Here is a 27,403-nt window from a genome sequence, read left to right as displayed (position 1 = left end):
AGCAGAGTCTGTGCGGTAGTTTCGACAGAAATGCCCCAAATCCGACAACAGAGCACGCGAAAGGAGGTGCTCATCCGGCACTTTGTCGTGTATTTTAAACATATATGGATTTAAAACACCGCTAAAAATAAGAATAGTGTGCAAGAAATACTGTCATGTCTGGTGGTAAGCTATCACGATAAAAAGGACGTCTGCAATATTAAAATCAATATGATTTATTCTGCTCTTTGGGCAGCGTCAGTAACACACTCCAGGAAACGCTGCTTCTAACAAAGGACTAGAGCAGTTTCGTAAAACTACCACTTTGTATTTCTTGACAAATGTCCAGATCGCCTAATAGAATATAGTGGAATTGCTGGAATGCATTTATTAAAGGTTTCATAAGCCTGTTGAGATTTTTAACCGAAGCAAAATGGAAAATCAGCACACACTGGCGAACCCGTTTGAATGAAATTGTCCTGACATGAAATAAACAGCCCAGGCAGAGAAGTGGAGCCTGAAATGGTCCTCAGACATTTTTTTTTGTCATTCGGACAATGAAAACGCTTGGTAAATTAGACTGTAACCAAGGCGTGGTTCAGCTTACTAATCTGCCAGGCGCTTGATCAGAACAAGGGACGTTGTAATGACATTTTTTAGAATGTATGAAAAGCAATATCTGATAATAAAAGCTGAAGGTTGTTGTAGACTCCTTTAGACAGAGAGTGAGGAGGAGCTGTGTGTGACTTAACTCAAGGTGCATTTGAATCGAGCAAAGGAAACATTTCCTTACCCAAAGAGTTGTGGGAGAATGGAGCAACAAGCACAGCCTTGCTCCTACCCTGGCTTCTTTCCAGGAACAATGTAGAAAACACTCGGCAACAGCCACAGGCTCTGTTCTGGGAATGGGTCCGTTTCCTAAAAACAACATGTTCTATCCTTGATCATTTGTGAAACAAATAATAATAAAGCTCATGTAAATCTAGTTTCATTGCTTTGAGACTGAAATGCCTTGAAATAAATGTGTAACCGATTCCCAACAGTTGCCAATTAGAAGCATCGAAGACAACAACCTCAATGTGAAACAGAAAAGGTAATTTACGTGTAAGGTCACTCTAAATTATGTATATTGGTAACAGAAGTTAAATGAGGACTAAACTGTCAGAACCAGAAACAAAGCGTGTCCCCCACTTGTCCTTAAATAATCGTCTGTACTTACAAAATGTTACGCGTAGCGCTCAGTGACAAGTATATGTACAACTTACACATACACGTCTACACAGAAAAATCAAATTCAAGCAAGGTGTGAATGTTATTGCACACTTGGGGCCAAAGTATTGCAGAGGGTGGTGAAGTCAGCACAGCTTATCACCAGCTGTGAGCTACCAAGCATCCAGGAGATCTACTCAGCTAGATGTCTGAAGAAGGCCAGGTCCATTCTCAAGGACCCCAGTCACAAACTGTTTTCCCTCCTTCCGTTTGGTTAACGGTACCAAAGCATTTGGTCCAAGTCCAACAGACTACGAAACAGCTTCTACCCCCAGGCAATAAGACTGCTAAACAGCCAACCTGCAGCTCCTTAGCAAATCACCTGTAATGGCTACATGGACACACAATTCTCACTATATTCAGCATAAGTGCACTACATGTATATATTGCATACACCCTGGACACATAACTCAATGTGAGTAGAGCTGTTTTCTCAATTTCAAAAATGTAACCTCAATTTTGTGATTCTTGTGATTTTTGTGAGCTCGCAGAAAAAGACATTTCGTTGCCAGCAACTACTGCTGCACGCCATATTGTTGTGCATTTGATAAATAAACTTTGATTTGATTTAAAAGCGTCGAAAACCAGGGTTTGAAGCAATAAGGAAGAAATCATGATTACTCTTTTACGGACTGAGTGGGTGGCTCTTAAAAGAGCCTTTGGGTTCGTAGATCGGGGACGGGCGGGCCGGGTTTACTTGGAGCTGGTGTACTTGGTGACGGCCTTGGTGCCCTCGGACACGGCGTGCTTGGCCAGCTCTCCGGGAAGCAGCAGGCGCACGGCGGTCTGGATCTCCCGGGAGGTGATGGTGGAGCGCTTGTTGTAGTGCGCCAGGCGGGAGGCCTCGCCGGCGATGCGCTCGAAGATGTCGCTGACGAACGAGTTCATGATGCCCATGGCCTTCGACGAGATGCCGGTGTCCGGATGCACCTGCTTCAGCACCTTGTACACGTAGATAGCGTAGCTCTCCTTCCTGGTCTTTCTGCGCTTCTTGCCACCTTTCCCGGCCGTCTTGGTCACGGCTTTCTTGGAGCCCTTCTTGGGAGCGGATTTCGCTGGTTCAGGCATATTCACACACTGCAGACTGCACAGACAGTAATAAAATCACCCATCTCCTGCAGCCCTCTATTTATAGCGGCCGCATGCAAATCAGCTCGCTCAGCACAGATGCCGGCTCATTGGTCAGCGAGAGAGCTGCTCTCCTATTGGCTGCGCTCTGCGCCAATGAAATTCAAACGGCTGAGCGCCCGAGCCGCTCGCTCTGACTCCAGGCGCCTCTTTCTCCCCTCCGCCCGCGCACACAGGAACAAAGGGCCGTGTGATCCGTTTTCTGAAATCCGACTCTTATATCTCCTTCTCTAGAAAACAATGTGCTCGGTGTAAACTGTCCAATTTGTGCAAACTTGGAGTCAAAAGAACTCTTGGTGATAATCTAGGCAATTTTAAAATCAATTCTGAACCAACAGCATTTTATCGCAAAACTTTTGAGCTTTAGCACAGGTTTCAAATTAGTCTGAGCACAAGAAAACATCACACTAAACCTTTCTACAAAGTGAACGTAAGCAGAAGGGCTCTTTGCAAATGGATTTCAAGCGCTTCGAGCGTCTTTGTCTCGACCTCCCGCCGCGTCTGAGCGAACAAAGAGCCGAGCAGCTTCCTGGCGGGGCGGGAGGGTTAGAAACGGCCCGATATCACAAAAGCGCTTTCTTAAAAGACAAACCAAGCTTGAAGAATAAAAAAAAAAAACATTTAGAAGCTGAACCCCATTCTGCCCCATGATCTAATAGCAATTTTCTACCCTTTCGAACGCATTTTTTAAGGAGGCTTATCAGAAGAAAATAGTTTAAATACAAAACGCAAAACACAGCGTACGAGTGATGGGGACAAAAACTACCACACCAACACTTCTGGGCAGCATAACGTGTTTCACCAAGAAACGCTACCCCATTAGCAGCCACATCCATATATAGGTCGCTCTGTATTGTATAGTGTACCAGTGTGTAATAAAGCGACTCTGTGATTACTTTATTTCATACTTGCAAATATGGTTTTCAAAATAAAACTTCGATACCCAAACAGATTAGAGCTCTCTTCTGAGAAGGTGGGTGGCTCTTAAAAGAGCCTTTGGGTTGATACGTCGGGGTCCAGTCCGGCAGTGAAGCTCCGCTCCTGTTCAGCCTCCGAAGCCGTACAGGGTGCGGCCCTGGCGCTTCAGCGCGTACACCACGTCCATGGCGGTGACGGTCTTCCTCTTGGCGTGCTCGGTGTAGGTGACGGCGTCGCGGATGACGTTCTCCAGGAACACCTTCAGCACCCCGCGGGTCTCCTCGTAGATCAGCCCAGAGATCCGCTTCACTCCTCCACGGCGAGCCAGACGGCGGATGGCGGGCTTGGTGATTCCCTGGATGTTGTCGCGGAGAACCTTGCGGTGACGCTTAGCGCCTCCTTTCCCGAGTCCCTTTCCGCCTTTGCCTCTTCCAGACATCTTCAAGTTATCAGCTGTGAACACGACACACACTGCTGGGCTGCAGCCGCGGCGCTTCTCTTTTCAAGCCTGAGAGCGGACCTGCTTGAGACCGGAGGCGCACTGACACACGAGCCCGCCTCCTCTCCGACTGCAGCAGCAGCCCAGACTGCACATGAACCCCTTCCCTGCCGTGAGCTCTCTCCCACAGCAGCGCTGCAGAGGACAGACCTCGAGTATTCAATGTTTATGTTGATGCGACCCGAGGTGCTGTAATATTCTCGTGTAGATTTAGACCTAATTCCGCGCACAACACAAAAACACAGAATTCGGAATGGAAAATGTAGTGTACTACTGTGTATGAGGGTCATGAATAGCTGACATAAAGCATTCATCGTTGAAGTAGTACATATCTCGTTCTCCACCCCTTATGTAGCATTGAATAAACAATCCAGCTGTTAAAAAGTCCAAAAATGTAAGGACGTCTTTTAAAACGCTTAAAAGGAAATGCTTCACCCAAACTGTCTTTATAAACGTTCTTAAACCATTTCATTGAAATCTCGATCACATGGATTGTCTGAGGTTCATGGCTAGTTAGCACAGTGGTCCTCACAGATCTGTACTGCAGTATAAATGCTTCTTCTGGGGTGAAATGAAGAGCGATGGAGGGACCAGTAAGCTGCTACTTAATTGCTAATTATTAATTAACAGACACCGAATTCGTAAAACGTATAGTAGTGTAAGGGGTTTTAATGCCAGTCGTTCTTGTATCATTAAAATAATCCCATGCACTTAAACTTTCAAAGGTAGATATGAAGGCTGAAAAACAGAGGTAGAGCAAAAAGGGGACGTGTGTCGGTGGGTAACTGCAGCAGTGTAGTCGTGCGCGAATGGGCTTTTACACGAAGGGGTAGAAAACCGCTTCTCAGTACGGATTTCACTTATCACCTAACCAAACGAGAATTGTGCCTCGTACAGGCTATAGTGGAATATATGAACCCTCTCGAGTGTTGTGGTGGCTCTGAAAAGAGCCTTTGTGTTCAAGGGGAAAGATCCTGCAGCGGGCGGTCCGTGTCTAAGCGCGCTCCCCGCGGATGCGGCGGGCCAGCTGGATGTCTTTGGGCATGATGGTCACCCTCTTGGCGTGGATGGCGCACAGGTTGGTGTCCTCGAAGAGCCCCACCAGGTAAGCCTCGCTGGCCTCCTGCAGAGCCATGACGGCGGAGCTCTGGAAGCGCAGGTCGGTCTTGAAGTCCTGGGCGATCTCTCTCACCAGGCGCTGGAAAGGCAGCTTGCGGATCAGCAGCTCGGTGGACTTCTGGTAGCGGCGGATCTCCCGCAGAGCCACGGTGCCGGGCCTGTAGCGGTGGGGCTTCTTCACGCCGCCGGTGGCGGGGGCGCTCTTGCGGGCAGCCTTGGTGGCCAGCTGCTTCCTGGGCGCCTTGCCGCCGGTGGACTTGCGAGCGGTCTGCTTAGTTCTCGCCATCTTCCTCGCTACTCTTCACAATCAGCACTTTAGTGAAAAGTGTGGCCGGCACTCGGGTTTATATGCGCAGGCAGCCCCGTCCTGATTGGTTGAAAGGTACAGGGGAAGGAGGGTGTAAGTCGCTGATTGGACGGTTTAAATCCGAGCGCGCAGCTCTTACACTCCTCGCGTCACGTCTCCAGTTCTCTTGGTTTAATAAGAGACAAAGAAAGATCCACTTCAGGCGTTTCCACCCATATATATATATATCAATAAGGGGCAGAATGTTTGAAGAATGAAAAATATAATATTGTACGACAATAATATAATTCCAAGACATCATTAAATAGTATAACAGTACTAGTATACTGTTGACTTTTAGTGTAAAAGAGCAGTCCTGTGACTGAGAGGTGAGGGTTGTGCAGAGGGACCCAGATCTGTTTTAGTCTACAGTTCGAGGTGAAAACCTTATAAACCAAAGGACGGATATCGCGGTTTTGGTTTCCAATTAAAAGATGAATATCTAGTTGAACGAACTGAATAAACAGCATTATGGTATGAACTATATTACGAGCACAACAGAAATCGCTCTTCCACACAGCTGCTATACGATTCTGAGCAACAGTACATCATTACTAAATATCGGTAAGAAACGTGCTCTGATATATTTATAAATTATACTAATAAAAACAACAGAATCGCTCTTTTTCAAGTGGTTGTGGGTGGCTCTTAAAAGAGCCTTTGTGCTCGGGATCAGTCGGGGGATAGTTTGAGAAGGAGCGCGCAGTTCATACACCCTCTCCAATCTTCTTGGTTTGATCAAATCAAAGTATAAAGGCGTTTTTATACCTAGAAATCAATAACCTGCAAGAACCTTGATTTCTTTTAACTATGATGAAGTAGGGCAATAATATACTTCCATTCAATCATGAAATAGTATAATCCTACTATAATGAAGTTAAGTCAAGCATATGTTACAGTGTAAAAGCGCATCCTGTGACTCAGGGGAGGAGTGCTGTGCTGAGGGACCCCGATTTCTGTTCAACTCTACAGCTCGGGGTTAAAAGCTCGTTAAACAATAATATAAATGTGGTATAATAATTCTAATGAAGAGTACAAAAAGGAACCCAGTTCGCTCTGCTCCGTTTATAAAAGGCGAAAATCCACTTAAACGAACTGAACAAAGAAAATGATTGTATGAATTGTATTGCGAGCGCAACAAGTCGCTCGTCCACACAGCGGCTGTGATTCGGAGCCACAGTACATCACTGCTAAAATCTCAGTGAAAAACACGTGCTCCGACCTATTTATAAATATTGCAAATATATTACTAAAAACCAATAGAAATCGCTCTTTTTCAAGAGGCTGTGGGTGGCTCTTAAAAGAGCCTTTGTGTTCAGGGTCAGTCGGGGTCTCTGCCGGGCTGTTTACTTGCTCTTGACCGGCTTCTCGGTCTTCTTGGGCAGCAGCACCGCCTGGATGTTGGGCAGCACGCCGCCCTGCGCGATGGTCACGCCGCCCAGCAGCTTGTTCAGCTCCTCGTCGTTGCGGACGGCGAGCTGCAGGTGCCGAGGGATGATGCGGGTCTTCTTGTTGTCCCGGGCGGCGTTGCCGGCCAGCTCCAGGATCTCGGCGGTCAGGTACTCCAGCACCGCGGCCAGATACACCGGGGCTCCGGCGCCGACCCGCTCGGCATAGTTTCCCTTGCGCAGCAGCCGATGGACACGGCCCACAGGGAACTGCAGTCCGGCCCTGGAAGAGCGAGTCTTGGCCTTGGCTCTGGCCTTACCGCCGGTCTTTCCTCTGCCGCTCATCTTGCACTGTCGAGCTTGTCCGAAAAAATCTGACAATGATCACAAGCTTTTCGCCGCCCCGCTTTTGAATAGTCGCGGCTGAATTTGATTGGTTGGACGGGAACAAGCTCTCCACCCAATCAGAGATCAGTGTTGCCAACCAGCGCTCTCGGTCTCGACCAATCAACAGGCAGGAGGGAAATTCGGACTCTGAACACAGAGCGCGGCTCTGCTGCCGAGCGAAGATAAATATTTGTTTTTCAATTTCAAGCTTATCATCATTATACTCATACACAGGTATATGGAATAGCGAAATGCTATTTAGCTAGCTCTCAGGCGGTAAGTGGTAAAAAACAACAACAAAAGTTACATACATACAGTTGCATAAGAAAAGAAAGACAGAGACAACAGGCCATGTGCAGAACAACAGGCGATTAGGAAAACTACAGCAGATAATGTGCAAAACATTTTGCTTAATCCGTCATTTTCATGCTTTAGAAAATGTATATTTTAGTGAATTTCACCACCGTGTGACTCTCAGTAACTATGTCTTAACACGCTACCTTGAGTGGAATTAAGCTCAACTCCCATAAGAATCTGGATCACCCGCCTGCGAGGGCTCAGTATTGAAAAGTCACCATTGTCGCTCTTATAGTGATCAAGTTGTCACGTTACGCCTTTTCACATGTCCGCTATAGGTGCGAGACTAGCAGTCACGAATTTTAAATCACACACCAATGAAAACCTACGGGCAATGTAATAATGTAACATTTCACCTCATTGTTGGTGATGAGATACAAGGAGTCACAGCGTTGCTCAGAAACGATAAGAAAGTTTCATTGTTAACGAAAAGGCCCGCTTATAATTCTACAAAACCTTCCCTATGCACCCATTATTTACAATAGCATTTACTTTTGTACAATATTTTACCCAACTCGACTAAATATTGCATTTCAGTTTCAAGAAAAATGTACTTTAAACGCTAAAACTCAATACCCCCCATTGTGTAAAGTAACTATTTCCCCCCCCGACATCGAGCGAACCGGCGCTTTCAGGCGGTGAAAAGGGAAAGTCTGCGCTCTCTCTCGGAAGGGCTGGTGGCTCTTAGAAGAGCCTTTGGGTTTGTAGGAAATTAACTCGGGGGTCGATCGCTCACTTCTTCTTGGGAGCCGCTTTCTTAGCTTTGGCCGTCTTGGGTTTGGCCACCTTGGGCTTCGCTGCCTTGGCTTTCTTCGGGCTCTTTGCCTTCTTAGGCGCCGCGGGCTTCTTGGCCTTCTTGGGGCTCTTGGTCGCCTTCTTGGCCGCTGCGGGCTTCGCGGCTTTCTTGGGCGACTTCTTGGCGGCCGCCGGCTTCTTGGGCGCCGCCTTCTTGGGCTTCTTGGCGGCCGCTGGCTTCTTAGCCGCTGCGGGTTTCTTGGCCGCCGGCTTCTTGGCTTTGGCGGCGGCGGCGGCTTTCTTCACGGGCTTGGTCTTGGTCTCCGCCTGCTTCTTGTTGAGCTTGAAGGAGCCCGAGGCGCCGGTGCCCTTGGTCTGCACCAGGGTGCCCTTGGTCACCAGGCTCTTGATGGCCAGCTTGACGCGGGAGTTGTTCTTCTCCACGTCGTAGCCGCCGGCCGCCAGGGACTTCTTCAGGGCGGCCAGGGACACGCCGCTGCGCTCCTTGGAGGCGGACACGGCCTTCAGGATGAGCTCTCCCACGCTGGGGCCCGCTTTCTTGGGCTTGGCGGCGCTCTTCTTCTTGGGCGCCTTGGCCGGCGCGGCGGCGGGGGCCGGAGCGACTTCTTCTGCCATCGCTGCGTCTCTGTCTGCTGTCGGACTGTCTGCGGCTCCGCGCGCAGGCGGGACTTCAAGGCCGCATGAGAACCGTGGAGACTCAACCGCTGCTGCTGCAGCTCCGCTCCGCACAGCCCGCTCGCACTTGTGTTTTCTCCCCGCACAAAACTGCCCCGTAATCCTCACAGATACACCGAAACGAGTACAAAAGATGCAAAATGCAGAGGAAACCCCCTGGTCTTTAATATGCAGCTGAGTTATAGCTTTTTCTGTACGGTAATTTTGACAGAATTGCTTAAACTCCAACAACAGAGCTCTCGAAAGGCGGTGCTCGCCCGGCACTTTGTCGTCTATTTCGAAAATAAATTTACTTAAACCCTCAGTAAAGATAAAAACAATGTGTAAATAATACAGCCGAGGCCGCCGGTAATGTACCATAATAGGAATGAACTCTGAATTATTAAAAACAGATGATTTATGTGGCTCTTTGTTCAGTGTCATTAACACACTCTGGGACCGTCTGCTTCTAACAGAGACCAGACCAGTTTCGTCAGTTTCGTTCAACTGGGCAGTTGTAACTCTGCAAAAGTCTGAGCACGCATATTAAAAGCTTGGATTATTACAACCCAGGCATTTAATTAGTGTTCGAAAAGATTATTCTGGAGAATTTTTTTTTCAGATCCCGCTGTTTCAATGTGGAATTTTCACGTCATCTTTGAAAGTGCCTTTTCACCGGCAAATACACACACCCCGAAGATCTCTATGATCTACCTCATAATCCTCACAGATACACAGAAACCCCAACAAAAGACCCGGAATACAGAGCCAACCCTCTCTTCTTTCAAACGCGCTTTAACATAATCTGTAGGGTTGTTTTGGCAGAGGTGCTCAAACTCGGACAACAGAGCACACAACAGTCAGTGCTCGCCGGGCAATTTGTGGTCTCTTTCTACAATAAATGCACTTAAACCGCATATATAAACGAGAAGCAGGTATAAGAAATACAGAATGACAGGCAGCAACGTATCGAAAAGTTTAAAACCGATTATTTATTTTGCTCTTTGTTCACAGTCATTAACACACCCCACCGTTTTGAAGGGAATTACTATTACATTCCTTTATACCGAGATATCAGATCAGTTATCAATACGCCTTACCCCTTTAAAAACACACGCTGAGAGACTGACTTCAAAAGCAGGACATTCTCACGACAGCTGCAATAAACTCTCGTTCTGTCGCAGAACACAATACAGAATACAGAATACAGATCGATCACAATACAGAACCGTGTGACTGTCCTGTTAACTAACGTCCATTCACATACCTTATCGATTTTTACGCTCCTGCGGTAACTTGTCTCAGCAAAGTACGCTGGCGGAAATCGGAAAAAAAGAACTACAAAAAATGAAGACCGCCACATTTTTCAGAAACCACACTGGCACGTTCTGTGACATCAAAACATCCGCCATCTTACGCAAAACTTGTCTAAGTGGAGTTTGTATGTTCTCCCCATGTTCATGTGGATTTCCTCCTGGTGCTTCGGCTTTGTTCTACAGTCCAAAGGCACGTTTGTAGGTTAACTGGCTTCTGAGCACATTGGCCCTGTTGTGAGCTTCTGCCCTGTGATGAACTGGTGTCCCACCCAGGATGTGTCCTGCCGTGTGAATGTTGCTGGCTGGAATAGGTTCCCGCTCCCCCTGCGGCCCTGTACTGGATAAAGCCGTGAGAAGACAGATAGATGTACTGTACCAGAGTACAGGTTTGGATTGTGTGTCAATGATTATGCCTTGAGCAGAACTCAGTGACACATTTGCTTGTAAAACTGCCTGCTCTGGGACAGTGGCAGTGAAAGGTTGAGGTGAAACAGCTCCTATATGTGTGACATAACACACCCGTCTGCTTGTTTTGGAAGGAAAGTTGGAATTCTATAGATGAGGAAGCTTGAAACTCCTGCAAAGCTGAAGAAACATTTTCTCAGATCTGTAATTACAGTGAACCCTAATTGAAGGACTACTAAGTGGGCTCATGAAGTTTGTACCATTTCTTGTGAATTATAAATGGAGAATTGTGTCCAAATCTTTAAAATCTAAAGTGTCTTGTGAGAGGCAGCTCCAGAATCCCTCTTGAATAACCCCATCTAGAAGGTTATTTATTTGTACCTTAGTCACAATTCTAAGTATCTTTAATTGAAGGAATCATGTCATTGTCAAAGAAAATAAACTTTAGTAGCCTATAGCCTGTACTTACTTTGCTATTTAAAATGCTCCATGTGGTAGTGGGTATGAGCTGTAACATTAACACATGACTGACTGACTGATTGGACACTACAGCACAGTGACACTGACTGCCTGACTGGACACTACAGCACAGAGACACTGACTGACTGGACACTACAGCACAGGGACACTGACTAAATGGACACTACAGCACAGGGACACTGACTGACTGGACACTACAGCACAGGGACACTGACTGACTGACTGGACACTACAGCACAGTGACACTGACTGACTGACTGGACACTACAGCACAGTGACACTGTCTGACTGGACACTACAGCACAGTGACCCTGACTGACTGGACACTACAGCACAGAGACACTGACTGACTGGACACTACAGCAAAGTGACCCTGACTGACTGGACACTACAGCACAGTCACACTGACTGACTGGACACTACAGCACAGTCACACTGACTGACTGGAGACTACAGTCCATTATATCTGTGAATGAGAGAACAGGCAGTGGAATCGGGAATTAGATCAAGATTGAATGTTAAAGGATGAGTTGAGTTTTCTGAGGCTTATAGTAAATCAAAACACAAACAGTATAATTCGCAATATTGATTTTAATTAGTACAAGCGCAGCGTACAGAACAAATATACATGCTTGAATCGATAATGATCATATTATCCTTGTCAGTTTATTTTAATTGCTTTGGAGTTCCTATTTTTTTCAATGCAATAATATTGACTTTTTTTGTAATTTAAATATAGATTCTTTTTTTTGATGTTTTAAAATATTTCAGCAGTTCACACATCTTTCAGAGAAACAGAAGGGAGAGAAGATATGAAAGAGGGGTTTTGTGGGAGAGCATGATCTCAACACAGACTGATGGCCCACTCAATAGCACAAACATCCACAAAATCACAGCTCAGAAATTAAACAACGCTAAAGCAGTACGCCCAGTTTATACAGTGGATCGCTTTTTTCTCTGAAATTTCTATACACCAGATGTGTATACACACTGTCTTTAACATAACTCTGTACACCAGGTGTGTATATATTCAAGATGTCCAGTAAGAGTCTGGACTCCAGGTGTGTGTGTGTACAGTGTCTCCCATAAGAGTCTGGACTCCAGGTGTGTGTGTATACAGTGTCTCCAATAAGAGTCTGGACTCCAGGTGTGTGTGTGTATACAGTGTCTCCAATAAGAGTCTGGACTCCAGGTGCGTGTATACAGTGTCTCCAATAAGAGTCTGGACTCCAGGTGTGTGTGTGTAAAAAGTGTGTTCAATAAGAGTCTGGACTCCAGGTGTGTGTGTGTGTAAAAAGTGTGTACCACAATGAGTGTTTGGAGACCATGTGTATACACATTCACTAGCAAGTGCCTGTATGCCTGTGGTTGCTTCCGGTACAGTATGTGTGCACATCAGGTGAAAATTAAGTTCTGTCACTGGGAATCACCATATATATATTGGGCAATAAAGAAATTAAAGAACAATATCCAAGCATTCTCTCAGACAATGTATAAATTAATAAACAATGAGTACATTAGTACAAAAACAAACGTTTAAAAAATAAGCACAATTACAATTTCCAGGTACACATTCATAAAAGTGTTTTAAGTATTCTCTTTTTTTGCATAAAGGAGTACAGTTTCAGAAGTATTTTGGAGCTATTTTGCCCATCATTTACAAAGTTAGCAAGCTTTGAAAAGTTAGTGCAAAAGCACTGATCTAATGAAATTCTGACATTTATGAATGATCTGCTCGGTTTTCCCAGTTACTTTCTCACTATCTGTATCTGTCATGTTAGTATGCTTATTACCGATGGGTTCTATGTTATCTCCTTTCTCTCTCACTGTCTCTCCTATCCTGTCATATGCATTTACTATGGAGATTTTTTCTCATTTCCTCTCTCTCTGTACGTACAGTATATAGTATCCTCTGTTGTATGTTTATGGTAGGGGTGTAATTTCTTAGTATTAGGTATAATTACTATATGGCATTACACTAGAAGGTATAAGAAGACAGAACAGAGGATCTCTCAGTAATAAACACAGCAGGACAGGAGACACAGTAAGAGAGAGGTGATCACAGAGAATGCCTCAGTAATAAACACACACAAGAGGACAGGAGAGACAATGAGAGGAGATGACAGAGAATCCTTCAGTGATAAACACACACAACTGGACAGGAGGTACAGTGAGAGGAGAGAGGAGAGAATCCCTCAGAAATAAGCACACATGAGGACAGGAGACACAGTGAGAATAGGTCACAGGGGATTCCTCAGTAATACACACAACTGGACAGGAGGCGCAGTGAGAGGAGATCACAGAGAATCCCTCAATAATAAGCACACATGAGGACAGGAGACACAGTGAGATGAGAGAACTGGAGGAAACCAAGCAGATGGCATTAATGTGTGTAAACTAACATCTGTTTTTCTGAGCAGATGACAAATGTATGGAAGACATTAGTGTTTGAAATCAGAAGGATATGGGGCTGATTTGCCTTCAGTGCTTTTCCTTCTCTCCTTATTTCCTTCCTTTCTTCCCACTCTTTGCTGTCCAGGCTTCTGGAGTCCAGCTCAGGTGAAGAAGTACACTTGGGAGGAGAAGGAGGTGGAGATAGAGGTTATGAGAGAGACAAGCTGCACAGGAGAATAACTGGTTCATTGAGACACTATGCCTGTATGACACTACAGTCCAGTCCAACTACATTCAGAGAGAGGGAAGCCTGAGAGAACACTACAGATTCAAAGCTGAGGCAGTGGAATGGAGTTACTCTAGACACTGACATGAATTAAATAGATACATTGCTCTGCAGAAGACTTAGACATTCTGCACTGTTCTAGTATTTTCACTCAGGTTTCCCCTCTTTATCTGGAAACACAATTCCACAGTGATCTCTCACTGAAATAACTGCTATCTGCCTTGAAGATAATGGTCAATTCCCATAGATCTTTATCATGCAGCACAAAAATTGTGAAGAGAAACAGATGAGGTTAATGACAGAAAGTGTGAACAATGAGCTCCTATAACATTTCATATGGACTGCATTTTTAAGATTGTGATCACTGCGAACGATCAGGAAATGTAATTCACTGTTCCTTCACACCCAAACTCAGCTGAATTAGTAATAAGTTTCACAAATGTTGTAACAGTAGAAAGCACTAATGGAAGTTTTGGGTAAATGATTCTCAATCACATATTGCAACTGCTGCTTTTGCACAGCAAAGAGGACAGTGCAACAAAGCAGTAAAAAAAGACTGTTGTTCTCCCTTTAGCCACACAAAGGCGTCCTTCATAGGACTGGGTACTGGTATCAGATATTTATAAGGCTCCCAGAGAATTGAGCCCCAGTCTGCACCTAATCTCAGGAGAAGATGAAAGCTGCTACTGACTCACCTGTACCAGGGAAATGAGAGTAAGGCTGTTCTTCTTTATGGCTAAGAATCTTTGCCAAATGGGATTGTATGGGCTGGTTTGGGACTGTCAGGATAGGATATTTCTGAGATCAAACAGGAAAGGAATGAATACAGTACTCTCACACGGGGGAGAGAGGCAGAGACAGATTTCAGCTTTCAGAGTCTCCCGTTTTCTTTCCTGTCACACAGCAAAATCCCATCCAACAGTCCTCTCCTGACCCAGTGGATCACGTCTGACCAGGGATTGTTATCCCAACTCTGTCTCTATCTTCCTAATACAAGGGCGGTTGATAGCAGCTTTCTTCTTCTGAGCAAAGGTACTGGCTGGGGCGCTCCCTACTCTCCTTAGCGGAGGAAGAGAATCTCCTCAAATACTCCCGCTGTAATGAGGACAGCTGGGTGCCAGGGGGATTTCTGCAAGAGACTGCAAAGGGGAAATACCCCAGAGGGAAATCTATATTAAATGGGACAAGAGGCCCGTCTCTTTGAAGCGTGCTGGCGCCCTCTTGTGGCTCAAGGGGAACACAGACCAACTGTAATGCTGACTTGCTGCAGTAGATTATACTTACGAAAAATGATGCCCACCACAATGGCACATATCACTCCCATCATAATCATCATCTAGGACAGAGAGGGAGTTAGAGGGTTAAGAGTGAGTGAATGTCACGTCCATTAATAATCACATGGATTTAGATGATGCTTTCCATCACACTGGCTGCTAATTAGATTGTAGGTAGGAGGGGACACACTTACTCCGTCTCTGAAATACAGCCACCTCCAGGGGGGCACACAGCTGCCCCACAACACAGGAGATAAGGGGGAGCAGTGAAAAATTGTTCCATCAATTGAATTAAGGGGAAACTTTAGGGAGGCCAGACTCGCTGATGAGAAGCCATCAGTAGAATCAGGTCAAGACACGGGGGACAACACCCCTAATTTCTCAAAGAGGGCCATGAGATCAATAATGACAAAGGAGTTAAGGTCTTGGTGTAATGTCACATCTCCTAAGGTTCTGTCTGAGCAATCACCACACTGAGGTACTGGATTAGAGCAGTAGCCCCTAAGCCAACTCTTGGAGGGGCCAGTGTCTTCTGTTTTCTGTTACACTCACAGTCTTAGTAACACATTTGGTCTAATTATTTAAATAGCTGCATGACTTTGAGAATTCTAACAAGGATCTGAGGTCATGTAAACATAACCACACCTTTAATTAAGGTCTCACAGAATCAACTGTAAAAGACTATAAGAACAATTCCATATTTAGAAAATTAAGAAACTAATCAAGTTAATGGTTTAACTGACTCATGGATTTAGAACTAAAACTTGAAGAATGAAGGCTGGTTTTGAGACCCTTAGATTAGAAATTGCATGCCAGGAGGAAGAGCACCACCTACTGGTCCAACAGTAGCCTGGCTTTCTATAGAAGCTTCCCTTCCCAGTAGTGACTAGTCCCAGCCTTGCTTAGCTTCTGTGATCTGACCAGATCAGGCTACAGGGTGGTTACTCCCTGTCCATAAACACTGACTGAGAGAGAAGAAGATGGGGCATTTTGTTGACAATTCCTCATCTACCAGACAGAGAAGCTGTGGGGGGCAAAAAAATAACTTGTCTCAATGACAGTAATGAGTGCATTGCTTCATTATGCTGTTCCATGAACTGCCTCAGGCCCAATGTCATGTTTGAAGTCAAAGACAAATACTAGCAGTTAAAACAGGCTGGATTGTCCATTCAATTATAAAGCCAAATTAACGAGAGTCACTTATGATCTACTCATAACCCTTCCATGGATACACCTCAGTCGCATTTTCTCCATCTGCGCTTTCGTGTTCTAGCGGTGTCAGAGCCAGCCTGGCCTGAGAGAACTTTCTCAAAGCTCCTAAAACTTTCTCAGAGGTTCAATTTTATATATTTTTTCCTCCTATACATTCATTTTTTGAATATTGGCTTTTTGTGCAGTACTGCATTTACTGTTCTTTTGATATTTGGCATATTTGTGTTGGCACGCGGGGGGCAGAGTGGTGTGTGCTTGCTGGGATAGGCTCTGGCTCTGTCCTGGATCATTAAAAATGAATGGAAGAATGCTGACTTGCATTGTGCATTAGGTGTGCCCATGCAATTCATCTGCTATAGAAGATGTTCTTTTTCCCAGAGTACACTGTGTTTGCTATCCACAGATATTCAAGAACATGTCCCCTGTGAATAAGAGAAATGGGGATATTGCATTTGTCATGCTGCCCTTTGTGTTAACGCACAAAGACCCTGTAACTCTGCTCCTCCTGCTGCTGCCATAAGAAGCACATTAACTAACGAAGCTCACAGACCCCTGCCCATGGCCCACCTTGCAGTTTTTCCACCAGTACTTCCTCTTCAGTTTGGCGGCGCTGCTCTCAAACTGCGAAGCGCCGGCCTGCAGTGCGTCGGCCCGGTCATCCAGCTCCGAGAGCTTCTGGTCACGCTCCAGGACTTTGTCCACGTTGACTCGCATGATGTCAACAACCTGAGAAAGAGGCATAAGCGAGAGAGAGACAGAGAAGTCATCCTGCGGATGCATTAACAGCCCACCTGTGTCCTAAGATTACATGTACCACCATCTGCATACACATCCAGGTAATTCCTCTGTTAGGAGAGACACTAGATCCAGGCTGTCCAATCCAAGAACTCGACAGTTCCCCCCTGGGGCTGGTGTGTCTGCAGGGTTTTTTTTTTTTTCACCCACTCAGCTCTTTAAAAGGCCTTAATCAGATTGTTATTGCCTTAATGGGTACAACTCATCCCAAATCTTCAAAATGCTACACTAGTATCTGTATTAATCTCGGTGTGTGAGGTGTGTCTCTAGGGTCTATATTAGGGTCTATATTAATCTCTCAGTGTGAGGAGTGTCTCTGGGGTCTATATTAGGTTCTGTATTAATCTCTGTGTGTTGGGTGAGTCCCTAGGGTCTATATTAGGATTTCTCTGACCTCTTCTACTTGCGCTTGTGTCTGCTGCAGTCTGCGATTGCTAGAGAGGTTGGGAGGGGCAGGGGGAGGGCCAGACCCAGGGGCCCCTCCTTCTCCTCCTGGGGCTCCTGGTGGCCCGGCAGGGGGGGCAGCATCAGGGGCCGCAGCTGGGGCTGACCTGAGTCAGAGAAAGGAGAGACAGAGCGATAGGAGGAGTAAACATATCCCTTATGTAAACATATCAGATATATTGCCACTGCACTAAGAAAGACAAAGAAAAGTAATTAATCGCTAAAATATTTACAGTAATAGCTATATGCTTTTTCTAATTTCTTGTTTTGGACAGTATAACACTCATTATATTATAACAAATATAATATAAATGGACAGTACTAGTGTATTACAGTCTATTGTACTGTTATACTGCTCTGTGTTACAGAAAGGAACCCCATATGTTTTGGGGTGCATCAGATGCCCCACTACACACCAGATCAGGTGAAGGAGTAGAGAAACTGCTTCAACAGTCGAATTAAGAGAAACCTTACAGCAGGCCAGATTCTACAAATGCCGACTGGAAAATATAAGATGGAATTTAGCCAGGACACTGGGCTTTCATTCCTACACTTACAGCCTCTGCCATGAGATCCTGAATGACTCATCTTTGATGAGTCAGAACCTCAGTTTTCTCTCATCTGAAGGACAGCGCCTTCTTCAGCAGTGCCCCCGGTCACCATACAGGAGCATCGGATTAGAAAGTCTGTGTCCACTGATACAGAGCCACCTATTGGTCAACCATCACTTACAGCGGCAATCAGATTATAGCTGAATTGTGGGGTTTCTCAGAGAGCTGGACATTAGCATATGCATTCTGTGACTGGAGCCTAAAATATTCTATACCATACCATGCTTGACCTGTTACATTTGGCTGTTGAATATGTTCTGTTTGAACCCTGACGTCTGCAGAACCACACCTTGAAAACGATTTTCTCCCTGTTCTTTTCTGTTACTCTCAGGAGAGGCTTTCTGTATGATTAAACCCATTTTAAAACTTCACTAAGCAGCACAGTGATTTCATGCATCCTTTCCAATAAGACCACTGAAAGCACTGCTGCTGCTTCTTCTGCTATATCCTCTGCTGTTACTGCTATCCCTCATACTGGGATAATTAACAACATCTATAGGAATACTGCTAGCAGTGAGCACTGTAGTCACTTGTAGGGCAAATCTCAAATCTGTGTGCTTCCACGCAAGAGAGCGCTGCATTCCCTGCTCTGTCCCACCTGTCCTTGAGGAGTAACTAGCTCACAAGTGACAATTCTCCCACATCTTCCAGTAAGGCCTTTCCACAGTTACAGTACTTCTGCAGAGGATGAACCCAGTTCCTCTAAATCTCTCTGTTTTTGCAAACTCTAAAGCTGTATCTAGGTGCGACAAAGTAACACGGTCAACTATATGAGCTGCTGCTCCTTTGAAGATGGATGTGTAAGACCTGAAGATCCTGGTATCCTTTAAATCGACCGCAGGGCTCCCACCCCCACCCCCCTTTGAAAGCAGCGACAGCCCAGAGTCCGTCTCAACTCAACTTTTGCACCAAAATGGCTGACTTTTCTTTTTTTTGAGGAAGGGGGTTAGGCTTTCTTCAAAAAGGCGTATGGGTAGCTCTTCCACACACACACACAAAACACAAGGTTCTCGGGGGAGAAATCGGACCGTGGAGTTGCCAATCTGTCCAGTGCACGCTGACAGGACTCACACAGCCCAGCCCCCCAACTGACATTTCTCAAGCTATTCCTTCAGAAGATGTGGGCTTTCCTGACACGGATTTCTTAACCGAAAGGTGACCTCTCAATTGCTGCCCTGAAACAGTCTGGTCCAGAGAGCCTGGGTCACATGGTCCACCCCTACACTACTCCAGCCCCGAAGGAATCTCCCCAAATCCCTATCATCTGTTTGCCACATACTGTTACAGATCTAATCATTTCAGGAGACAGGAACGTTGTACAAACATCTATTGATGTCCGATGACAGACTCAGTAACATATAATGTACATACTGGACATAGTTCACTGCAAGTATACAGTGTGTATTATTTATCTTTCTATTAATCAATTTGTTTATCTCTCGGAGATTGGAATAGGAAATATTCTAATTAAAACTTATTTTTTTTAAAAATAAATAATCAAGACAGCAGTGTACTTACATCGCGTTTGAGCTCCGTCTGTCGGATGGCTCAGTGCAAGCTCGAAGACACGAAGTTTAAGAGGCAGAATGGGAGAAAGAAAACGTCCAGATTCTGGACGGGATGAAGTGGTGGTGATGATGATGATGAGGAGGGGGTGTTGGTGGTTTGGGGGGGCGGGGGGATGGGGGGGATTGAATGCTTGGCGAGGGAGAGGAATTGGGGGGGCGCGGAATCTGCTGTGACTGCAGCTGTCGAAGTGAGTGATGGGAGTCGCTTCGGCCACGGAGCCGCAGTGGAGCCGTCGGCTGGACTTCAGCGTCTCCTCTCCTTCTGACGCGACACGCGCAGGCGCCTCCGGCTGTCACCTGTTCAGAAAGACAGATACAGCCTCCTCGTTAAAGCGGATGCCGGGCTGATGTGCAGCAAAAAAAAAAAACAACAACAACGGGAAAGTCAAGTCGAAGTCAGCTGAAAAATGGTATAGATCCCTTCCTCTCCTGCCAATTCAAATGCTAGAATTGGCAGTGCTTTAAAAATCCAGTAGTTTTCAGTCGCTGAACCGTTTGAAATGGCCTTTTTTTTTTGGCGTTTTCCCATGCAAATAAACAAAAGATTATTTTAAAAAAAAAAAAAGCAGCACCCTCGCCCCCCTTTTCTCCTCTATCCTGTCTACCGTCTCTGGGGGTTGATGCGGCGCCTCTCGAAGTCAAGAGTGTCTCTCTCTCTGCTGGAACCGTACCGCAGTCTTGCGCAAGTCTCTCCCTCTCTGTATTCTCGGACCGCATGGAAAGGCGGCGGTGCGGTACCTATCTCCCCTCCCCTCCCTCTCTCCGTTTTTCGCAGTACTGCAGCGCTCTCTCTCTCTCTCCCCAACAAGAGGACGCAGGAGAGGCACTGCGGTGTGCGAGCCAGCTCCAAGATTGTCGACTCCGCTCTTTTTTTTTTTTCTCGCCCCTCTTCGACGGGTTCTCTCAGGCAGACACCGATTTGCTGCTCCCCTCGTCTGTCTGCGCCCCCACTATCATTACAACACACGACCCCCTCACCCGCCCACCTCGCCTGACTGTACTCCAGATAACTGCCCTCCACCCCCCGTGTCCTCTCTGACCCCACCTCTGCCTCACATACCCTTCACTTCCAGTCGCTCCGGACTGCCCCCGTCCATCCATCTAGCAATCTCCCACTCCCACCAGCTGGCAGCCAATTGCGTCCGAGTCTGTCAGTCAGGGGCAGAGCTGGGGGGGTCAGGTACTATTAGGACAATAACACTGGGCCAGTCAGCATCTCATCATTACTGTGTGAATCAGTGTCCAGTCATTACTGCGTATTGGTCAGTGTGCCATTACCACTGCGTGCCGGGCAGTGTGCCACTTAGTGTCCCATCATTACTGCGTGCTGGTCAGTAGTAATCCTGTGTGCCAGTCAGTGTAGGATCAATGCTATGTGCCATCGTCTTACTGTGTTCATCGCAGGGCACACCTATGCATAGGCACAACTCAGGGACAACAGGTAACCTAAACCATGTGGCTTCCAAAGTCGGGAGGAAAGCACAGCACCCAGAGGAAACCTGGTCCGACACGGATAACATACAAACTCCACACAGTCGGTCCCCCCCAGCCCAACCAGGACTGAACCCATGAGCGGCAAGTGCTGTCACCCCACAACGCCACCGCATTCCGAGAAAAAGACAGGACAGAACTGGAATACAGAACAGTACGTTTATTGATTGCCGGCGGGCTATCGATGTTTGCCGTAGCGATTGAATCTGCGGTACAGGAACTTGATCCGCTTGTCCAGGCTGTGGCGGTCGTCCGTGAACATCCGGTCGCCCACCATCTTCCTCTTCCGCAGGCAGCGCTGCAGCTCGTTGCCGCGGAAACCCTTCAGCCAACGGGGAGCCACAATCAGGTCCTTGGGGTGGGCCTTGAAGTCGCCTAGGCAACGAGATCGACCAGACGACCGCACTCGTGAGAAACACCGCGTCTGGCCTGCCTGCCCTGTGTGCATCAGCAGTCTCTAGACACCTTGCCTTCAGACTATTGCCGCATGTCTCTCCTCCAGCTCATAAGATCAGATCACTTTATTGGCCACATACAGTTTCTTGTATTAGGAATTTGTCTTTTCTCATACCCCAGCTTGCTCTCCATGAGACACACAGACAGGGAGAGAAGCTGGGGGTCAGAGCGCAGGGTCAGCCATTTATACGGCGCCCCTGGAGCAGTTGGGGTTAAGGGCCTTGCTCAGGAGCCCAGCGGAGTAGGATTCCTCTGCCGGCCGCGGGATTTGAACCGGCAACCTTCCAGCCACACCGCTCCGCCCCACTTGAAGGCCCAAACCAGCTTTTATGGGCCTCATTGGAGCAATTTAACAGCTTCTCCCAGCTCTCCAGGTGCCCCCCAAGTCTCTAAAAACTAGAGAAAACCTCACTGGGACCAGGACTGAACTGCTCTAGCACAGGGCAGCATTTTTCCCCAGCCCTGATTCCTGCAGAGCTTTGGCTTTTAAGCCATCCAAATGCATAGCTAATTAATTAGCCCATTACATGATTAGCTGAATGGATTTAATGCCTGCACTTTTCTCTAGGCTCCAGCAGCAAGTTGTACCTGTAATCCAGAGCATCGTTTAAAGCACCGGTCCACTATTCTGGTCCTGGAGAGACCTGTCTGCAGGTTATTCAGCGTTTTTTTTTAACACACCAGTACCTGAAGAGCTCGAAGGATCCATTCAACATGATTGAATTAAACATATAATATGCTTATTATCCAGACCACTAGTGCAAACTAAGCAGATGTGCTTTTGAAAGTGAAAACAAGAAGCATTTTTTTTTACACAAAGGGTAGTGGAAGTGTGGAACAAGCTGCAGAGCCATGTGGTTGAAGTTGATGCCTTGCCTGGAAGACATTCTCAGATGGATGAGCTATTAACGATCAAACAGGCCAGATGACCCAATGGGCCTATTTTCATTTGCAATCTTTCTTATGTTCCTAAACTGCCAGTTTCATTAGCTAGATGAGGGAGGAAGAAAGAGAAAGTCACAGACACAGCAGGATGTGGAAAAATGGAACTGGAGAGTATAAAGAAATTTCAGGAATTGCATAATTTAGGGGAATTCTACCTAATGTTTCTGCAAAATCCAGAAAGACAGAAAAAAAAAACTCACCCAACTAACAACGAAACCGGAACATTATGTACTTATATTTCATTTATATTATGATGTAGTTCTCATCAGCCCATTAATACAGCCTTAACTACAGATGGTAAAGCTGCAGCAAAACACCAAGCACAAAGCAGAGCAGGCAAAAACACTGCAGGACAGGATCTCATGAGCACCCTACAGAGTCTGACACAGTCTAAAAGAGTTGTGTGTGTTTCAAAGAAGATTACTCTGTTTTTCTCTGTACGCACAATAACAACTAATAAATTATACCCATCAGTGAAACCTTTTAATTAAATTCTATCAGGAGGGAATTTAGATGTTTTAAGGTAGTGCTTCCTAACCACAGTCCTGGAGAAACACTGTGTGCTTGTCTTCCCTTTTGCTCTTCAGCTAAAGTCTTCATCACAAGCTGACTTCAGCTTTCTTTCTGAGGCATATCCATAAATTTGCTTGCAGCTCTTACAACAAAGGATGGCATTTTCACTTCGTATCAACCCTGTACTGATTTTTGAATTTCAGAACTGCCATCATTAATGAAAGACTCAACAAGCAAGAAAATCAATGAAGTCTTCAATTAGCACTGCGGATCTAGAGCTCCTCTGGAAGGAAAGACACAGTGCCCGTCCAAGGCTGGGGTTAGGAACTACTGATTTAGGAGAATCTGTTGCAAACTGAAATCCAGAAGGAATGGCACATGCACATTACAGACAGATAATGCAGACTGTAAAAAAAAAACACAGTCTTTTCAGAAAGACTGGGAATAAGAGACCAGGACAGTATTCCCTCCCATCCTCACTTACCAAGGATCCCGATGTTGTCATAGACACCAAACATGCTCCGTTTCTCTGTCCATCTGTCCGTCTGCTTTGGGGCGGGGATGGCGTGCATCCGGATCAGTCTGCAGCCACCTGAGGAAGAGCGATATTAACAGAAAAGCCATGAAGCAGGGACGCTGAAATAGAGGACTGCTCCCCCATCCTACCAATACTGGGCACCACAGCGTGAGCAATAATCCCACCAGCAGCTGACCCCCCTGCCCCGAATTCAGCCACGGCTTCGATCTCGCGTCTGAAAAGTGGGCGCCGCTGCCCCGTCACACACAGGTCCGGCTCTTCCTCGGCACCAACACAACAGCCCTATGAGGCGCACCAGGGTCTGGGGGCACAAGGCGACCTAAGGTGCTTACTCCACTGCAGGAAAACGCTCTTCCTAATCACCGGGCAATGCCGAAGGACTATCCTTTCAGGAGGCCGAATTCAGTCCTCATCACAAAAATGCCCTGGAAGATCTGAAACAATTTAGATCAAAACAATTTGAACGCACTGTGTAACTGCACTAGTTTAACATCACTGAACTGGAATTACTGTACTGTGTAACTCACTGGTTTAACATCCTCATTACAGACACAAAGACATATGCTGACCTGCAGTCGTGCCTGTATTTATAAAAAAGAGATGAAGTGTATTTAGGATAATAATATGTCTGCAGAAGATTGTTACACCATCAGGAAAACTCTCATTGATTGTGGTGAGATCCAGCCCTCTGATGGACTCTGAAAGTGCACCTGTAAGATGCTGCAGAGTAAGATCTGCAGTTCTTTTCTGAGTGGAGGCCATTGGTCTTGTTTGGGACTCTGGTAGCTAATCTGGTAAACTAATCTAAAACTCCGTTCAGGTGTTTTCTCAAAGGGCGGCATGTCAGTTAACACCGCCGCCGCCCCACACCTCCGGGGTCCCGTGCATCAGTCTGTGTGGAGTTTGCATGCTCTCCTGGGTTGTCTCCTGCTGGATTCCAACATGCCGCGTCCCCACGTGCCGAGTTTGCAAGTTCTTTCAGCTAGTGCATGGGCTTTCTCCAGGTACCACAGTTTCCCACAGCCTCCAAAATGCATGCTGGGTGCTTGACTGCCTATGCCCAGTCACCCATTTCCAAAGGAACAAGGCAAGGGCACCACTTCTCATTAGCCTACCCTCCATCCAACCCTCACACCGCAAAACGTCTCAGATGCAGAAGTGAGTGCTTCGCTCAATTAAGTAATTTACAGATCTATAAAAAATTCAAGGAGACATATTAGCGCTGAAGGGTCAGAGGCTCCAGCATTTGGAAAACAGCCTGTTTTAGTGATCCATTACTTGAGTGAATTTTGTTTCTTTAGGACTGGATGACACATAAAATTGGATGGACTGGGGCCCCTCTGGAAATAGGGGTGTAAAACCCAGTTCTTCAGCTTGTGATTGCAGGTACTGGATAATTTCTACAGTACTGTAAGTGTGCGATGCTGACAATGTATTAACTGATCTTTAAACTCATCTCTGCATGTTATTGTTGCACTATATTTTTTTTTTACAGATTATGATTATGAATCTAATTCATCAGAGTTCAGGGTTCCAGGTAAACACATAAGATGAAACGTTAGTTAACAAGAGAAAGTAATACCTGTGTGGAAGTCTCTCACTGACTGTGTTGTCGACTTGAAGATCGACAGGCTCGTCCTCAACAGATTCCCCAGAAAAGCCATCGGACACCTGAAGACAGAAATACAGCAGCTTTAATAAAGCAGAAGGCAGCAGAAGTGGTGTCTGGGGCTGAGAGGCTCTCTACAGAGCACTACAGTACGTCATTAATGTTAAAGAGTGAGGAAGAGGACACGGTATAGACACCGACTGAACACTACAGCGCAGTAATACTGACTTGAGTCGATTATTAATCACTACACTTTAAAATCATTAGAAATATATTAGGTTGGTGCTTTTATGCGAATGCAATTTACCTGTGCAGTCACTGACATTGCTTGGTATGTATTAAACCAATACGAAGCACATTACTATCACCCAGTTAATAAGTTTCAGTTTCAAAGCACTAACCATCACATCGCAACATCGATACCATAAATAAAAAACAGAGACAAACGTGGTACTGCACAACAACATCTACCTGTATCTGTAAAACAGCAAAATAAAAGCACTACACCCTAGCCAATACGTACCTGACAGCTTAGCTCGTTCAACAAGTTTAAATCCCCCTTAGGTTACACAGCACAATAGTAACAAAACTGAAACTACGATTATTTACAGTATTACTCCAAGAAAAGCAATGATAACTTCAGTTTCTGTTTACCACTTCAAAGAAACCGATCTGAAAATGCTATCGGAGGAAAAAAACAATCAAAATCTGAAGGAAAGTCAATAGCACCACTCATATGGGCGCCGCCATTTTGTCTCCAATCCCATCTTCCAACGCTCTTCTGCTACAAACCACACTACCGTAAATCGCAGAGAAAAAGCGCAAATCATATATCAAAAGCTGGCGCCGCCATTAGGTGGCAGGAAAGGACTTGAAATGGCTACATTTACAGTATGTGTTGCCCCTTTTAGCGGTCCAGGTATGTGAACGTATTATTCTTAAAAACTCCAACATGAGTACTGATAGACAAACTGACACTAGACGTCTTTATTGCTTCTATGGCCAGGCAGTCGATGCACTTCAAAGTTTTGGAAGAACCCGACTACAATAAATGATTAGCACATTAAACTGAGAGGCACTGTGCTAGGCTGCATTAGAACTAATGTAATGTGTGTAACTGCACCAATTTCGAATAATTTAACTGGAATTACTGCACTGTGTAACTGCACTGGTTTAACAGTTTCTGGACTGGAATTACTGCACTGGTTTAACATCACTGGACTGAAATTACTGTACTGTGCAACTGCACTGGTTTAACATCACTGCACTGGTTTAACATCACTGGACTGGATTAGAATTATGTGACAGGTTACAGTAATGAATACTGTATTTCAGGTTTGTTTTTTTTCCCCACATCGTTAAATTTAGAGATGTCAGTTTCAGTTTCAGCGACAACAATAACATTAGCAGCCCGGCTCAGTGGAATCTGGATTTTTTTTTTCGGTGTGTTCAGAGAAGCAGGCGTCTTTAGCAGAAGTGATTGCATCATGCTGTCAGTCCAGTGCCCTGGCAGAAGAGATGGATAAAGATATGCAGTTTGCGCTTGACGTCAAGTAACGTCTTATAAGCAGCCTTTTGAGTTCAGTGGAAAAAAGAAACATCAGCTCTTCTATTTATATTCACTTGCTCTTACAGCCTCTCTTTATTTCCACTGAAATGTACATACAATATGATACCATATGACCTCCCATTGCTTTGCGGAAAAAAAAAAAGATTTTATGAAACATAATAATATGTTAAGCATGTGGATTTTGCCAAATCAGCCTCATCTCTAAAATTTCCAGGAGGCCGATTAAAAAAAAAAAACCTTTCTTGTGCAATAAAAGCAAAAATAAGCTTTGCTTTGCCTATTTTGCATTTATTTTGTCATGTTTTTTTAGTCTTTTTATTTTCCCCTGCAGGTTCTTGTTTGCAGTTTGCAAAGACCTTTTCTTTCAGGTGTATAACATACTAGCCAGCCCTTCCCTTTCTCCAGTCTGCAGTGGAGCTTCTGCTGGACTCCCATTGATGACCATTGGTAAATAAATATTCAATCAACTGTCCTCATAAGTCCGGTAAATCTGGGACATACCAATCACCCCCACAGGTGACCTGGTCTCCCCCTAGTGGACACGGATACAATTAAAAAGCAAATGACCATGCGTCACTTCTCTATATATGTGGCGTTCGGTGACTCCAATCACCATCACATGGCTTCTTTAGCTGATATATACACCACCTGGTAGGTATCTGGCTTCAAAGACCAACCATCGGAGGTCCAGATGGA

At 45.7% G+C, this 27,403-nt stretch overlaps 6 protein-coding genes and 1 pseudogene across 8 annotated transcripts; all 7 read right to left on the bottom strand.

The window, feature by feature from the left end:
• Positions 1–1,924: 1,924 nt before the first annotated feature.
• Positions 1,925–2,316, bottom strand: LOC148816564 (histone H2B 1/2). The gene has a single exon (XM_088940155.1). It carries the CDS (start codon positions 2,314–2,316, stop codon positions 1,942–1,944), a length of 375 nt encoding a protein of 124 aa, XP_088796281.1. The 3' UTR covers positions 1,925–1,941.
• A 1,105-nt stretch (positions 2,317–3,421) lies between these two features.
• LOC148816563 (histone H4) lies at positions 3,422–3,733 on the bottom strand. Its single transcript, XM_088939859.1, has one exon. It carries the CDS (start codon positions 3,731–3,733, stop codon positions 3,422–3,424), a length of 312 nt encoding a protein of 103 aa, XP_088795985.1.
• Positions 3,734–4,787: 1,054 nt separating this feature from the next.
• Positions 4,788–5,198, bottom strand: LOC148816562 (histone H3). Its single transcript, XM_088940149.1, has one exon. The coding sequence runs from the start codon at positions 5,196–5,198 to the stop codon at positions 4,788–4,790; it is 411 nt and encodes a 136-aa protein (XP_088796275.1).
• Positions 5,199–6,604: 1,406 nt separating this feature from the next.
• LOC148816561 (histone H2A) lies at positions 6,605–6,991 on the bottom strand. The gene has a single exon (XM_088940154.1). It carries the CDS (start codon positions 6,989–6,991, stop codon positions 6,605–6,607), a length of 387 nt encoding a protein of 128 aa, XP_088796280.1.
• Positions 6,992–8,100: 1,109 nt separating this feature from the next.
• LOC148816560 (histone H1 pseudogene) lies at positions 8,101–8,775 on the bottom strand (annotated as a pseudogene).
• Positions 8,776–11,577: 2,802 nt separating this feature from the next.
• On the bottom strand, positions 11,578–20,620 carry LOC148816559 (vesicle-associated membrane protein 1-like). Of its 3 annotated transcripts, none has more exons than XM_088940150.1 (6): positions 20,257–20,620; positions 19,536–19,882; positions 17,357–17,513; positions 16,735–16,893; positions 14,966–15,017; positions 11,578–13,573 (listed from the first exon to the last, which is right to left on the bottom strand). In XM_088940150.1, coding segments are annotated over exons 2-6 (387 nt in total). In that variant the 5' UTR covers positions 19,538–19,882; positions 20,257–20,620; the 3' UTR covers positions 11,578–13,556. The 3 variants fall into 3 exon arrangements, with proteins under 3 accessions (XP_088796276.1, XP_088796278.1, XP_088796277.1); XM_088940152.1 differs by having other exon boundaries at positions 20,324–20,614; XM_088940151.1 differs by having other exon boundaries at positions 20,158–20,325.
• Positions 20,621–21,224: 604 nt separating this feature from the next.
• On the bottom strand, positions 21,225–25,904 carry mrpl51 (mitochondrial ribosomal protein L51). Its single transcript, XM_088939754.1, has 4 exons — positions 25,661–25,904; positions 25,111–25,199; positions 23,475–23,582; positions 21,225–21,451 (listed from the first exon to the last, which is right to left on the bottom strand). Exons 2-4 carry the CDS (start codon positions 25,190–25,192, stop codon positions 21,255–21,257), a joined length of 387 nt encoding a protein of 128 aa, XP_088795880.1. The 5' UTR covers positions 25,193–25,199; positions 25,661–25,904; the 3' UTR covers positions 21,225–21,254.
• Between the last annotated feature and the right edge of the window lie 1,499 nt (positions 25,905–27,403).

The sequence above is a fragment of the Atractosteus spatula genome, chromosome 22 (genome assembly GCF_055471065.1).
Source record: "Atractosteus spatula isolate fAtrSpa1 chromosome 22, fAtrSpa1.hap1, whole genome shotgun sequence".
Lineage (NCBI taxonomy): Eukaryota > Metazoa > Chordata > Actinopteri > Semionotiformes > Lepisosteidae > Atractosteus > Atractosteus spatula.
This window is presented reverse-complemented; position numbering and strand designations above follow the sequence as displayed.